This window comes from Cnephaeus nilssonii (genome assembly GCF_951640355.1).
Source record: "Cnephaeus nilssonii genome assembly, chromosome: 21".
In the NCBI taxonomy this organism is placed as follows: domain Eukaryota; kingdom Metazoa; phylum Chordata; class Mammalia; order Chiroptera; family Vespertilionidae; genus Cnephaeus; species Cnephaeus nilssonii.
In genome coordinates, this window is record NC_137092.1 from 2,714,948 (window position 1) to 2,729,999 (window position 15,052).

General features: G+C 56.9%; 1 protein-coding gene across 7 annotated transcripts in view; it reads left to right on the forward strand.

Moving 5' to 3' along the window:
* CDC14A (cell division cycle 14A) overlaps window positions 1-15,052 on the forward strand; it is a 68,811-nt gene that overhangs the window by 31,189 nt on the left and 22,570 nt on the right. For all 7 annotated transcript variants that reach the window (XM_079760877.1, XM_079760878.1, XM_079760874.1 and 4 more), the window contains exons 6-9: window positions 6,000-6,066; window positions 6,858-6,920; window positions 11,883-11,970; window positions 13,922-14,152. In XM_079760877.1, the coding sequence (XP_079617003.1) occupies window positions 6,000-6,066; window positions 6,858-6,920; window positions 11,883-11,970; window positions 13,922-14,152 (449 nt within the window). The remainder of the gene's footprint in view (window positions 1-5,999; window positions 6,067-6,857; window positions 6,921-11,882; window positions 11,971-13,921; window positions 14,153-15,052) is intronic.

Genomic DNA, 15,052 nt, shown 5'->3' on the forward strand with positions numbered 1-15,052 from the left:
CGGGACCCTTTCTAGATCCTGGCTGTTCAAGGGCAAGGAGTGCCCGATTCAGGAGCTCACAGCCGTACCAAGACTCGCGAGCGCTCAGTAACCGAGCTCATTGATCCACCCATTCATTCTTCCCTTTCACGGGCGATGGTTGCGCTCTGACCCCGTGCGGGGGGGGGGGGGGTGGGGGGCAGGAGAGTAGAATCAGACCCTCTCAGCATCTTCCCGGAGCAGACGCTCAGCGGGCCCGGCTTACCGTGCGGCCGCACAAGTAGCTTTCAGCCAGGACGGCGGTCTCCTCCTTACAGTGCTGGGAGGGAGCAGTTTGTAAGCATCACGGAAGGAAGATCTTTTTATTCTTATTTATTTATTTTTAAATAGAATTTTATTGATTTCAGAGAGGAAGGAGAGGGAGAGAGAGAGAGAAGCATCGATGATGAGAGAGAATCATTGCTCGGCTGCCTCCTGCACACCCCCTACTGGGGATCGAGCCCGCAACCCGGGCATGTACCCTGGCCAGGAATTGAACCGTGACCTCCTGGTTCATAGGTCGATGCTCAACCCCTGAGCCACACCCGTCGGGCCAAAGAAGATCTTTTTAAAAAATATATATTTTATTGATTTTTTTACAGAGAGGAAGGGAGAGGGAGAGAGAGGGTTAGAAACATCGATGAGAGAGAAACATCGATCAGCTGCCTCCTGCACACCCCCACCTGGGGATGTGCCCGCAACCAAGGTACATGCCCTTGACCGGAATCGAACCTGGGACCCTTGAGTCCGCAGGCCGACGCTCTATCCACTGAGCCAAACCGGTTAGGGCCAAAGAAGATCTTGTAAAAATTTTGAGTGAACTTGCGCTTGTTGAAACAGTAGGAGGGAGTACACGTTAGAGCTCCCTCAGTGGTCCTCTCGGGTGGGGTTGTAAATGATCCTGACGTTGTTGCTTCTCTGTGTGTGCAAACCTACCAGCCGAGGGACGGCTGCTGATGGTTTCTGAAGTCACGTGACCAACAGCCGTGGCGAAAGGAGCCGGGAAGGCCCGGGAGCCTCCGCCGGTCTGCCTCCCTGCCTCTCCCGTGCGCTCACAGGGGCAGGTCCCCGTGCCTGACGCTTAGAAGTGTTCTCAGTGATCACTTCCATGAATATGTTAAGAGAAAATGCCTTAAGGTTCAAGGGGTTCGAACCTGTGTCTCAGGCCACAGGAGGGGGCCACGGGGAAGACGGCACCCGCTGTACTTGACCTTCTCAGGGAAATCGGGGGGGTACAGCAGTGAGAGGAAAGAGCCCCAAGAAATGGAGAGCCTGAGCACATTACCTTCGGAAGGGCAGGTAACAAGTGACGGGGCATGAAGCACGATTACACTGTTCGCTTACACGTGCTAAGGAACCTGTTTCCTGAGAACTGGGATTTTTGAATGAAGATTCATCCGGAATCTCCCGCTCCCCGCCGCCCCCCATCTCTGTGACCCTCTGCTCTGCAGCACCCAGGACGCCTTTCCTGACCCGCACTGCGGGGAGCACCTCCCTCGCGGATTAGAACAACGTGCCGGCCTCGGGAACAGTGTGTGTGTGTGTGTGTGTGTGTGTGTGTGTGTGTGTGCGCTCCCCGACCCCCCGGAGCTTGGAAGCGGATGGCTTATCTCCGTGGTGGGAACAAGCAGGTTTTCTCTCGGGAGACCGCCTGTCACAGGCCCCCCGCCGCGCCTGCTTCAGGGGCCTTGGCGGTGAAATGCACCCGCCTGTTTGCGTTAGGAGGGAGTGTTGTGGGGGGTGACCCCTCGTGGCCTCTCTGTTGCTGAGCGAGTCTTCCCGTGGCCGCAGCCATGACTGGTCGCCTGGGCAAGTCAGAACCTGCAGGTCCCACAAAGGCCCGGGGGGTCAGCCGCTCAGCACCGGGCACCGGGCACCGGGCACTGGGCTGCCTCCTCCTCCCTTCTAACACAAAGCAGACGTGAGCCGCCATTACAAAATAGATCTGTCTGTGTGTGTGTTTTTTAACTTAAAAAAAATATATATTTTATTGATTTCAGAGAGGAAGGGAGAGGGAGAGCTAGAAACACCAATGATGAGGGAGAACCGTGGATCGGCTGCCTCCTGCACGCCCCCACTGGGGATGGAGCCTGAAACCCGGGCCTGTGCCCTGACCGGAATCAAACCTGGGACCCTTCAGGCGCAGGCTGACGCTCTACCCACTGAGCCACACCAGCCAGGGCTAAAAGATCTCTTTACCTCAAATGCTGAGACAGATGTTCGTTAGCTTGCACAGGGTATTGTGATTTCTGTGGAAGTTTATTAGGCAGTTAACGCGACCTCACAGGGAAGTTCTGACCGTGTTTTTCTCTTGAGCCTCGAACACGTGGGCGCCACGTGCCTTTTCCGCCCTCTCCTGGCTTTCCTTTCCTCTCCACTTCCCGCGGCGATGGCTGGCCGCCTCTCTGTGCCTCTGTGTTGCTCTTTGGGGTCACGCCCCCCCCCAACCCCATGGGTCTTTGCTAACCCTCGCCTTTGATGCCTGCTGTGACGGGGAAATCAGCATGCGTTTTGGAGAGGGAGGGAGGCATGCCCGTTTCCCGAGGGCGGGGGATAAGTGGAGACGTGGCTTATGTGGTCCGCACGGCGGGGCCGGCTCTCACGGCGGGGCCGGCTCTCACGGCGGGGCTCTGGCGGAGTTGGGCCGCCGTGGGGGCGGACTGTCAGCCTCCCCGCCGCAGGGGCTGAGGAGCACCACCACAGGGGACCCGGTAACCAGCAGCACCGGGTCTGGGGGGGCGAGTTATGTCCGCTCTGTGTTCAGCTGCCGTGGTTTGAGCTGCGAAAATGGGCTCAGACTGCTGCTTTCATTCCTATTTTTAACAATATATTTTTATTGATTTCGAAGAGGTAGTGAGAGGGAGAGATAGAAACATCAGTGATGAGGGAGAATCATCGATCGGCCGCCACCTGCACGCCCCACACTGAGGGTCGAGTCCGAAACCCGGGCCTGCGCCCTGACCGGGAATCGAACTGTGACCTCCTGGTTCAGAGGTCGAGGCTCAGCCACTGAGCCACACCGGCCGGGCTTTCATTCCTATTTTATGGCCCCAGATCAGTGCCTCCAAACCGTCCGTAGATAGAAGGGCCAGGGCCAGCGTTGTGTGTCTCCGTACGCCCCGTCCCCGGAGCCGGCCCGGGGCGGCGGTGTGGAACGGCTGCATCGGTACGGAGGCAGCGGCGTACGTTGTTGAGTGCCTGTTCCGTGAGCCCTTCCCTGTCTTTTCATCTTTAGCAGCTGTGGTGCGGGCACCGGGCGCCCGGGTGCTGATCGGAAGGCCCGGAGCGAGGGTCCTTATTTATTATAGCCCTTATCAGACCTGATACTAGGCCTCGTACATATTGTGGTATTAAAAACTTGCTCTCTCTCTCTATATATATACTAGTAGCCCATTTGCAGGATTCAATCCTGCAAGCGGCCGCTTCGGCTGCGTGCACTGCCGCTGCCGCAGCCTTGGGGCCACCACACCTGCACCCGCGTGCCGCTGCCGCCTGCCGCGCTCCGCCCCGCCGTGCTCCGCCCCGCCCTGCCTCACCGCGCTCCGCCCGTGCTTTCCCTCTGGCAGCCACCTTGCTTTCCGCTTTTCCTCCCTCTTCCTTCTAAGTTGTCTTCAGTCTTCACTCCTCCCTCCCTCAGCATATGCAAATTAACCGCCATCTTTGTTGGGTAATTTGCATACTCGCCCTGATTGGCTGGTGGGTGTGGCTTTGGCTGGTGGGCGTGGCTTGGGTGTGGCGAAGGTGCGGTCAATTTGCATATTACTATTTTATAAGGTAAGATATTATTGATTTCAGAGATTAAGGGAGAGGGAGAGAGAAACATCAATGATGAGAGAGTCATTGATTGCCTGCCTCCTGCACGCCCCCTACTGGGGATCGAGCCCGCAACCCAGGCATGTGCCCTTGGCTGGAATCGAACCTGGGACCCTTCAGTCCGCAGGCCGACGCTCTATCCACTGAGCCACACCGGCTAGGGCTTGTTTTTTATATTTTGGTAACTATAAGTTTGAGTGAGTCTTCTCTTATTCCTCTGTGTTTTATTTTATGCCTTTAAGACTTATTCTGAGATTGCTAATTAACCAATGTCACCCCGATAAGTTCAATAAAATAAAAATAAGGAAAAATGGAGCTCAGGCTGGGAAAGGGCGTGTCGGGCTGTGGCGGGGTTTCTGGCACCCGCGGCCCGAAGCCCCGAAGAGGCGAGGCCCCCGAGGGAGCGTGGCGTCTTCATCCGAGCTCGCCCCGCACATCCCGCCCTCTGTCTGCGGGTTAGTCCATTAGTGGTTGCCTCTTGCGCTATGGCTCATGTCTCTAAGGCATAAGGGAAAGGGGTTATTTGGTTTTTCATACCCACGAGCCCTGGTGGCACTAAGCAAAGAGTTCGTGAAACCAGACTGAGCCATCCAGAGCAACCTTCCCATTCACAGGGGTGAACCTCGCAGTTTGGGGATTTAAGGAACATTCTGCTGAGCTGCTTTGCAGACTTAATATTAATCATACCAGGTCCCCAGGAGGCGGAAACTCGGTGAGGATGAGGTTGCACTTGTTTAAATCTGCACATGAGGATGTGTTTATTGATTTTAGAGAGAGAGGAAGGGAGATATCAATAGATAGGTAGATAGATAGAAATATCCATCGGTTGCCTCCCTTACACGCCCTGACCAGGGATCCAACCCACAACCTGGGCATGTGCCCTGACTGGGAATCGGACCCGAAACCTTTCGGGGCACGGGACGATGCTGCAACCCACTGAGCCACCCGGCCAGGGCTTAGCAACCACCGGTTCAAGTTACCTGGATGGTGTGATGTAAAACTCAGGTGTACCGTCATCCTCTGTTAAAGCTCATAAGGGTCACCTTCTCCCCCCGAACACCCTGGCCCCGCCCCTGCCGCCCCAGCACCCACTGGGTCCTGGCCGGTGCCTGAGCTCTGCCCCTCGGTCAGCAGTGGGGGCTGGGCAGAGACGGCAGCCTCGAGGTCAGGTTGCTCGCCTCGGACACCTTGGAGCACTGGAGGCCAGAGCGGTGCCAGCTCTTGCTTCGCTGGCCTGAACCTGACACGGGCGTCTCAGGTTGCCGAGAGCAGGTCTGCTAAGTTCTCCGAAAACGTAAATAAAGGATGAAGCGCTGGGTGTTCGGTGCGGCCGGTCCCCTCCGCTTCGTGGGGCGCTAGCGGCTCTCGGGGTTCCCGAGAGGACGTCCTTCGGGGGCCTGACTGCCTTTTCCTGTGGTTTTGGGGGGTAGGCCTGGGGGAAGGGAGGCTGGCATTTCACCCGGGAAAATAGCTGCAAGGCTCTGTGACCTGCATCCATCACCCCCCACCCCCCCATCCTGCCTCTCTCAGTGCTTGCTCCTCCCGCGACGATCAGTGTCTTCCTTCACAAGAAGTCCAGCCGGCCTGCCTGGCTCAGGGGTTGAGCGTCGACCTATGAACCAGGAGGTCACGGTTCAATTCCCGGTCAGGGCACAGGCCCGGGTTGTGGGCTTGATCCCCAGTAGGGGGTGTGCAGGAGGCAGCCGACCCATGCTTCTCTCATCATTGATGTTTCTCTCCCCCTCTCCCTTCCTCTCTGACACCAGTAACAATATATTATACGAATGAAGCAGCCCAGTTCTGTGACGCCTGTCAGTACGACAGGAGCAGTGATGGCACTCAGTGACGCCTCCTGTGTGCTGGCCCCGGGGGAAGGCTTCCCGGTCCCCACGTGTCCCCGACCACCGTCCTGCGTGTGCGCTGCTGCTCCCAGGCCTGCGCCTCACAGGCGAGACGCTGAGGCCACGGAGGCCGCACCACTGGCCCCGGTCCCAGCAGGGCCGGGGTTTGAGTCCGACCCCCAGGCCTCGGGCTCGGTCCCCCGCCCCCTGGGGTACGGCCGTCTCCGAAGTGCTGGGAGCCCGCCAAGCCGGTGCCCGGTGGGCGGGGGCGTCTCGGCGCAGACGGCCAGTGGGTGCTCGGGCTAACGGAGCTTTCTGTGTCGACAGGGACGCTTCCTTCGGGAATTGCACGTACAACCTCACCATCCTCGACTGCCTGCAGGGAATCAGAAAGGTAACCGGCTCTGTGCTGCGGGCCACACGGTCGTTCCCAAACGGGAGGGAGCCGTGCCTCTGCCCCGGGTGCGGGGGGGGAGGGGCGGCGGGGAGGGGCTTCCGCTCCCCCAACAACCATCCATCGATCATGGAGCCCATGGGGCGGGGCGGGGCGGGGCGGGCCGGGGTGCCTGTCGCTCCTCTCAGAAGCGGAGGGGGCTCCCTCCCATTGGATCTGTGTTCTGGGCCGACGTCCCCCGTCTGTCTGCTGCGGAGCCTGGACATCAGCGCCATCGTCCAGGCGACCCGGCGACCGGCGCGGGAGACCGGAGTCCGGCCGCTGCTTCCCTGCTGGCCTGGAGGACTCTCCTGGCTGCTCTCTCTTTCTGTTCATGTTTTCATTGATTTCAGGGAGGAAGGGAGAGGGAGGGAGAGACGTCAGTGATGAGAGAGAACCCCTGACTGGCCGGTGATTTACCTGCCTTTGCCCGTCCCGGTGCACAGGAGGGAGACGCTAACCTGAAAGCTTTGAGAGCATTTGGGGACGTGTTTTAGCTGTAACTTTGCTGGTATGTTGCGTGTTGGAGACAGAAATAATTTTACACACAAATAACGAGGTCTCTTGCGGGGACCCCCTTCACGTTTTTGAGTGAGTCGTCCCATGAGACGGGCTCAGGGCAGACGGCCGTGCGAGGGGCTGCCCCTCCCCGGGCCCTGCTCGCGGGCATGGAGCGGCGCGGGCGCGGGCACCCGGGCTGGCAGGCGCCGCCCCAGCTCAGCGTGGGAATCTGACTCCCTTTCTGCTTCCAGGGATTGCAACACGGATTTTTCGACTTTGAGACGTTTGACGTGGATGAGTACGAACACTACGAGGTGGGTGCGCTCCCGTGTTTTGGGCTGTGATGACCGGGGGTGAGCGGGGCCGCCGGCTGGCGCTCAGGCGGTGCCCGCGGGGCGGCCGGCGGAGGACATCGCCCCGGGGTTCCCGGGGTGGCCAGCGTCCCCTCTCCGCTTCGACTGGGAGCCACCGTTTCGGTTTCGGGAGACGCCGATCTCTGTGTGTTCTTCCATCTGTGTTGACATTACTTTGCACCTTTCTGAGAAAAACAATCGCACAGTCTGGTAGTGAAATTGTACGTTACATTTATTTGGAAATCCGGGTTCTTTTGAAAACAAAACGGGACGTGTGGCTGGTGATACTTTTGCCGGCACGCATTTTATTGGGAAACGCGGCTGCACCTGCTCAGCGGGAAACAGGTCCAGAGGCAAGGCCCTCCCCCACGCCCCTCCCCCACGCCCCCTCCACCGCGCGGGCCGTCCACAGCGAACCTCAACTAATAACCTGGAGCGTATGATTTGGAGCCAAACGGCGCGGCGACTTAATTGAACCAAATACCTCAGATGTTTACTTTGCCTTAAGCTCATCAAGTGCCAGTCGTTCCAGCGTGTGTGTTATGGGATGCACCCACACGATCAGCCCGCTTTATTGTCCTAGAAGGTGGGCAAGTGCAAAGAAGACACTTAAAAAAAAGATTATCTTAAACATTTTTAATTTTTCTCCATGGCAGTGTACATTCACTATTATTTTGCATTAGTTTCAGGTGTAGAGCATAGTGGTTAGACCAGGGGTCCTCAAACTTTTTAAACAGGGGGCCAGTTCACTGTCCCTCAGACCGTGGGAGGGCCGGACTATAGTTTAAAAAAAAACTATGAACAAATTCCTATGCACACTGCACATATCTTATTTTGAAGTAAAAAAACAAAACGGCAAAAACACCCCCATGTGGCCCGCGGGCCGTGGTTTGAGGACGCCTGGGTTAGACAGTCGTACTTTATAAAGAAAAGAAGACTGAGTTTTGTCTCTTTGGTTTTCAAAAGTCTTTGTGGCGCCGTTAAACGTCGCATGTACTTCTGTGATGGCCCTTATCACATTTCTTTCACGCGTGCCGTTAGTTTGTGCTCCTGTAAGAAAAACACCATAGACCACGTGGCTTATGCAACAAACACCGATTTCTCTCAGTTCCGGAGGTTGGAGGTCTGGGATGAGGGGCGGGGAGGGAGGCTGGGTGTCTAGGAAGGACCTGCCCCCAGGCCACAGACGGCCCTCCTCTCCGTGTCCTCAGGTGGTGGAAGGGGGGAGGCCGCTCCCTGGCCTCTCTTTTATAAGGCCACTAACCCCATTTGCCAGGGCCCCATCCTCATGACCTGATCTCCCCTCAAGGCACCATCACACTGGGGTTAGGTTGCAACGTGAATGTCGAGGGACTGGGGCATGCAGTCTCGAGCCTGGAGCAAAAGGAGACGGCAGTAGCCCCTGCCCCGGGGGCTGCTCTGAGGTTCAGGGAGCTGCGAGCCTGAGTGGCACCTGGCACAGTCATGGGTGGGTATTACGTACTTGCTGCTGTCGCTACTGTTACTGTCACTCCCACTGCTTCCAGACTCCTTAATGAGAGAGACTCGTTGATTGCTTTTCAGTAGTTAGTGTGTGACACCAAGTTAGAGTCCTTGACGGGGACGAAGGCTCCGCGGATGTTTGAGTGAAGGTTGAACGGCGCTTGTGCCGTCTTAGAAAAGACACCTGTTTGTAGAGGAGCCGACCCTGTGGTTGGCAGCCTCAGGCCTAGCTTCTCCATCTTCCTGTCGAGGACACGACGCTGTCCGTTATAGAAAGCTGAGTATTTCCCAGTGTTTGGGCCGAGAGATGTGTTTGCAGCCATCACAACAGTGGCCCGCCTCACGGGCACAGACGTAGTTTCTGGAACTTGTGAACAGTCACGTGTTCAAGTCCCACGGTGTTTCAAACGCACCGGGAGGGTTCGCTGTTCTGAAGAAACCGGGTGAACCGTACAGACCGAGAATTCTACAGCAACGTGACGAGAGGCCCCTCGACACATCCGCTGCAGGACGCCAGATGTTTTGTTTTTTATGTATTTTATTGACTTTTTACAGAGAGGAAGGGAGAGGGATAGAGAGCCAGAAACCTCGATCAGCTGCCTCCTGAACACCCCCTACTGGGGTTGTGCCTGCAACCAAGATACATGCCCTTGACCAGAATCGAACCTGGGACCCTTCAGTCCGCAGGCCGACGCTCTATCCACTGAGCCAAACCGGTCAGGGTCCAGATGTTTTTTATCTCGGGGTTTCCTTCCCGGGGGAGCATCAGGGGCTTTCCCACGGGGAGGGGAGGAGGTGGGCTGTCGGCCGGAAGGGGTGAGCTCGCCCCAGGGCCTCATCCTTGCTGAGCTGTTGGTTTACCAGTGCGGCCGGGCAGGGCTGCCTGAGCCAGATTCTGTTGAGGTGTGTGTGTCTGTTTAGTTCGAAAGCCCAATCTGTGTTGCGTTAAATATCCTAACGGTGATAAATATTGACATATGTACACGTCGCTCTGAGAGAAGGCCCGGTGTTCATTTTGGAAGCTTACCAAAGCAAGCTTGTGTCATACCAGTCAGGTGACTTCCTTATTCATTTTCTTTCAGACTCGGATCTAAGACCTAAATCTCTTTGCTTCTTCCATCAGCCTGTCCGGGCTGCTGAGTGTAGGTCAGCATTACCCGTGTGTATCTCTTCGGGCAGGCAGGTTTGCAAACTCGCTCGTTTGGTTCTGGGAGCGAATGTGCCTTCCCGAGGCCATTGTCTTGTCCGTGTGACTGGGTGCGGAAGGTTACTGTTTAACCAAAGGGATGTCCGTGACCCAGGTAAACAGACACAGCCCCGTGTCCTTGTCCAGCCGCTTAGTGGTCAAGGTTACGGAGACAGCGAACACAGAAACCTGTTCTCCTTCAATGTTCCTGGAAGATGGATGGGGTTTTAGCCTTTTGAAGATTAGTGCCGACCTTTAATTTTGAAATTTCAAGTAATGTTTTAAGCTTAACACTTACATGAGAGGGATAGCGGGCCATTAGTTGGAGACTGTTCATTTGTTTTTCATTTTTATTGATTTCAGAGAGAAAGGGAGAGGGATGAGAGAGAATCATTGATCGGCTGCCTCCTGCATGCCCCCTGCTAGGGATGGAGCCTACAACTCATGCATGTCCCCTGACCGGGAATCTAACTGTGCCCTCAACCACTGAGCCACACCGGCCTGGCGAGACTGTTTTATTTAAGCAAGAGGATGTTCATCCTGAAGAGTTGTAAAACGTATTTTAAATAAAATCTAATAACATTATATTAAAGTAGATTTAATTTAAGTTACATATTTTAAAAAAGAGCTGTATAGGAGATTCTTCAGTCCAGTTGATGTGAACAGATAGGCACATGCTTGAGATTTGGGGTGTGTGCCCCTCACAGCCATGGAGAGCGTGGAGGTTTTATTTAGGGCGCTCTAGAGATAGTATGTTTATTACGACGAGTTTCATGCACTTCGGACATTCCTACGGCGTCTTGCCAGGCCTCATTTGTAGCCGGAGAGGAACGTCTGCATTGGAAACGTGAACGCGGTGGCGCCCAGGCTGGGTTTTCCTGGGAAGGAGAGCGGGCAGTATAAGTAGCTGAGGTAGAGGTCCCGGCTTTCCCCGAGGGCCCTGCTCCGATTTACTAAACAAACACAAGCCCTGACAGACCGCGGAGTTCAGACGGTCTCCGACTCGGGTCCCTGCCGCCGAGTCTGCTCCTTCTAGTGACGGAGAGAGCCTTCTGTGTCAGGGGGGCCTCGGCCCGGGAGAGACACCCCCTCCCCTGCCTGGTACCTGTGCACGGAGCCCCGGGGGGCCTTGAGCGGGGTGGGGGGGGGGCAGGGGGAGGACAGGGGACTCCACGCTGGGACGGGAAGTGGGTGGGCTAAGGAAGCCAACGTGAAGAGGTGCTAACACACACCTTTTGGTGCATCCCACGCATGTGTCCCCATCGCCCGCAAACCTCAGGTGCCCAGCCCTGCCCCAGTGGTCCCTGGGTTTGGAGGCGCACGGGGAAGGGGAGGGGAGGGAGGAGAGGAGAGCTCGGGGCAGTGGGAGGAGGCCGGGCCCCTTCCCTGGTCTTCAGCCTTTTCTCGGGACCCTTAGCGTGTATGGACCAGAGGCTGAGACCTGGTGACCCACGTCAGCCCACCGGCGGGTCCTGTTTGGTGCGCGGTATCTACAGACATCATCCCAAGGGCAAAGGTCAAAGACAGAGACGTCGGTGACTGTCCCGTCAGAGGGGGGACCTCATTCAGCCGCTTTCCCGCCAGCTGGCTCCTCAGCCAGAGCTGACACCCTGACTCCTGCCTGCCTGGCCCTGGGGCTGCTGGGTTTGCAGCCACGACCAGAGACCTTGGCTGAGTCTGGGTCGTGGTGTCACCTTGAGGGTCGGACCAGGGTCTGTCCCTCCCTCCTCCTCCTCCCGTTTCTCAGTCTAAAAATCAGTGTTGACAACAGCGATCAACCTATAAAAACAGAAAGGAAAAACCTCCACGAAAGTGTGTTCATCATAACTCTGGTATTTATAGATTTTAAAAAATTGCTTCAAGTATGTATACCATGTTCATGGAAAGTGCTTATATTTTCCGTGTTCTCTATTTCCCCTTTATTTATTGCGGGGACAGGCAATGTTTGTTTTCATTTCTTTCCTTTGCAGAGTGGCCAGGAGACAAAATTCTTTTAAGCAAATTTAAGAACATTTTTTAAAGTTATATACCGTCTGGGTAAACATTTTTTTCTGAAGCGGACTGAATTCATAAACACCATTTTGCGAATCGATGCACGTTTTTATTTTAAACTCTGTTACTTTGTCTTTACGTCTGTCCAGTTAGTCTAGAACTAATAACGTGAAAGCAGCTTTATCCGTAAGGATTTCCTAGGTGGTGTAAGAATTATAACATATTTTTCTTTTCTTTTTTTCCCCCTCACAAAATTCTGCCAGCGAGTTGAAAATGGTGACTTCAACTGGATCGTTCCGGGGAAATTCCTAGCATTTAGTGGACCACATCCAAAAAGCAAAATTGAAAATGGTAGGTTTTCCGTTACCACCCAACCGTGTGCTTCAGTTCACCCTGAATTCCTTCCTTTCCTCCAATAATCTTTCCTTTTGGTAATAGTCTCCAGAGAATACTCATAATTTGAAAACGGAGTAGCGGTGATTAGTGTTCGGTACCACCCTTAGGAGTGGAGGCATGGCCGCTGCTGGGAAACTGGCCGAGTGTTAGGGGGTCACGGGAGGACGCGCACTCCCCCTGACCCAGTTGTCAAAGGAGAGTCCGAGGAACACGCCGGTCACCCCCCGAGGAGACGCCTGCTTTCCCTCCCGGGCTCCGGTTCCTGGGTGGCGGGTGCCGCGCTGTGAGCCTCGGGGTCCACGGAGAGCCGCTTGGGAGCCGCTTCGGACGGTGGGAAGCAGAGAGCCGACCTTGTTTTGGTTAAACACGTTGGAATCGATACATGTGTAATTTAGCGGTAGACTGAACATATTTTGGATTTCAAATTTTCTAAAAATAAACACCACCAAACCACCCAGAACTCGCAGGGGAGGATGTTTTTCTCATCTATGTTTTAAAAAAGGAAGAGCAAAAGCTCAGAGAAAGAGAGAGAGACGGCGGAGACAGGGAGTCCCGCTCTCCGAAGGTCAGCCTGTCCCTTTAAGGAGAGAGCAGGTGGGAGAGCCGGGCAGGGGGGGCCGGCTGCACCCCTTGCTGGTGTGTGAGCTCCTGCACCTCTCTGAGCAGTGTCCCCCTCTATCAAAGGGGGGAACAGGCACGCAGTGAGGATTAGAGAGATTGTACCCAGTGCTCTGCACACGATAGGTGCTTATTCGGGAGCAGATAGGCAGATTCCGTGTTTATCACGAATGAGCCCAGTGTTTATTGACTTCATTTGCCCATTTTGCAGTTTTCTACTTTGAATCATGCCTGGGGGGGGGGGGGGCCTAGTCATCCGACTCTGCTGCTGTCTTTAGTGTCCTGACTTTCGAGGAGGGAAGAGATGCATTTTTAACTCTCTCTCCGCCCGCCCTCCAGTTCTGTCTGGTCTGGTGAGCGCCTGGGTCCTGCCTGTGCTTCCCTGATGCCAGGGCACCACCTAGCGGCCGGACGGAGAAGGGCAGCCCGGGCCTGGCGCTGACACCAGTCCCCCAGAGAGCACTGACCGCACCCCCAAACAGCAGTTCCCGTCCTAGGACATTGCCCCTGGCGTTGGTTATAACTCACTTGGAACACTTTTGGGGTCTTTACGAAACCTGCTCACCAACTCCAGGAAGCGGAGGCCCAACCATCAGCCTCAGGCTGGTCCTGACCCGAAATCAGCCCCAGTGCAGCCCGGAGCCTGGCCCCAGGGCGCGGCTGCTGCCCGCTCTCCCGCCCGCGGTGTGCGGGGCCAGGGCCCCCCCCCCCCCCCCGGGCCTCAGCAGCCGGCCAGTTGCCAGGTGCCTGGTGCACAGCGGGTGCTCGGTGCACGGGAGCTACGGTCATCGTCATCGTCGTCAGGACCCCGCGTCCTGTTGCCGTAGTTGGTAGCGGTCCAGTGCCCTTTTCTCAGAAGCTCTAGCAGTGATTTGGGCCGGTGACCCAGCGAGGAACCCGGGTGACTCCGGGTGGGAGAGCCGTGGTTCTCGGGCCCCTGGGTCCGTCCCTTCTCCACAGGGAGGACGGGAAGTGTGCTCTCCTCCCTCCGTGCTCAGAGGTAGAAATGGTGTGTCCGGGCTGTGGCGTAGTCAGGCCTGCCTGCCTCCGTGGGGTGACCTCGGCCCAGTGCACCCCTGGGCTCTGGGGGCGGGGGGCAGGCGGAAGACCCAACTCGGACAAATGAAGCCCGAGAGGCCCCGATGGGAATGATGCTGGGGAGTCCCAGCCCCCGGGAAAGGCGGGGAGACGGGGCTTAGGAAACAACCAGGATCCCGGGGAGAGAACTGGGGTGGGGAGAGGGGTCCCCAGGGGTCCCCCGCTGTGCTGACCGCCCCCTCTCCCCCAGGGTACCCCCTCCACGCCCCCGAAGCCTACTTCCCCTACTTCAAAAAGCACAACGTGACGGCCATCGTGCGGCTGAACAAGAAGATCTACGAGGCCAAGCGCTTCACGGACGCGGGCTTCGAGCACTACGACCTGTTCTTCGTCGACGGCAGCACGCCCGGCGACAGCATCGTGCGCCGGTTCCTGAGCATCTGCGAGAACACGGAGGGGGCCATCGCCGTCCACTGCAAAGGTGCGCGCCCGCCCCGCACGCCCCGCCCGCGGCCCGCACACCGGGCCCCGCAGGGCCACTGTGTCTGAGAAGAGGGGGGCGCGGCCTGTGGGCACAACCCCTTCCCGGGAAGAGCGTGGCTCGGATGGGGGTGCTGGGGGCGGTGCGGCCGCCCAGGTCCCCTCGCTTCCCAGGCGCCTCCATGAGGGGCGGGGCAGCGTCTGTGGGCTGGCCGGGCACTTTTTTAAAAAAAATATATATTTTATTGATTTTTTTTTTACAGAGAGGAAGGGAGAGGGATAGAGAGTTAGAAACATCGATGAGAGAGAAACATCGATCAGCTGCCTCCTGCACATGCCCTTGACCGGAGTTGAACCTGGGACCCTTGAGTCCGCAGGCCGACGCTCTATCCACTGAGCCAGACCGGTTAGGGCCGGGCACTTTTAATTTTTGAAGACTTTTTAAAAGATGTGTTTGTATTGATTTTGAGAGAGAGAGAAAGGGAGAGGGGAGAGAGATGGAAACACGGGTGAGAGAGGAGCATCATTGGTCGGCTGCCTCCTGCGCGCCCCCCACTGGGGACCGAGCCTGTGACCGGGGCCTGTGCCGGGAATGGAACCCGCACCCTCTTCTCTCCTGGTCGAGGCTCAGCTGCTGGGCCACGGGGGCCGGGCGGGCGCCTGCACACCCGTCAGGAGGCAGGGGCTGGTGGGTTCGCTCTCTCCCTCCTGGAATCGGCCATCCCTTCCCTCCCTCCCGCACCCCCCCAGGCTGATGCTCTGCTTCATGCCCCAGCTGTCGGGCCCTGCCCCGTCTGCTCCTGCCTTTCCCACGGGCTTCTGCGTCGTGGAAATGCGTGTCTCCCCAGCCCGGGGCCCGGGGACGGCAGCCCACGGAGTCCCGGCTGTTGGCTGGTCTCTG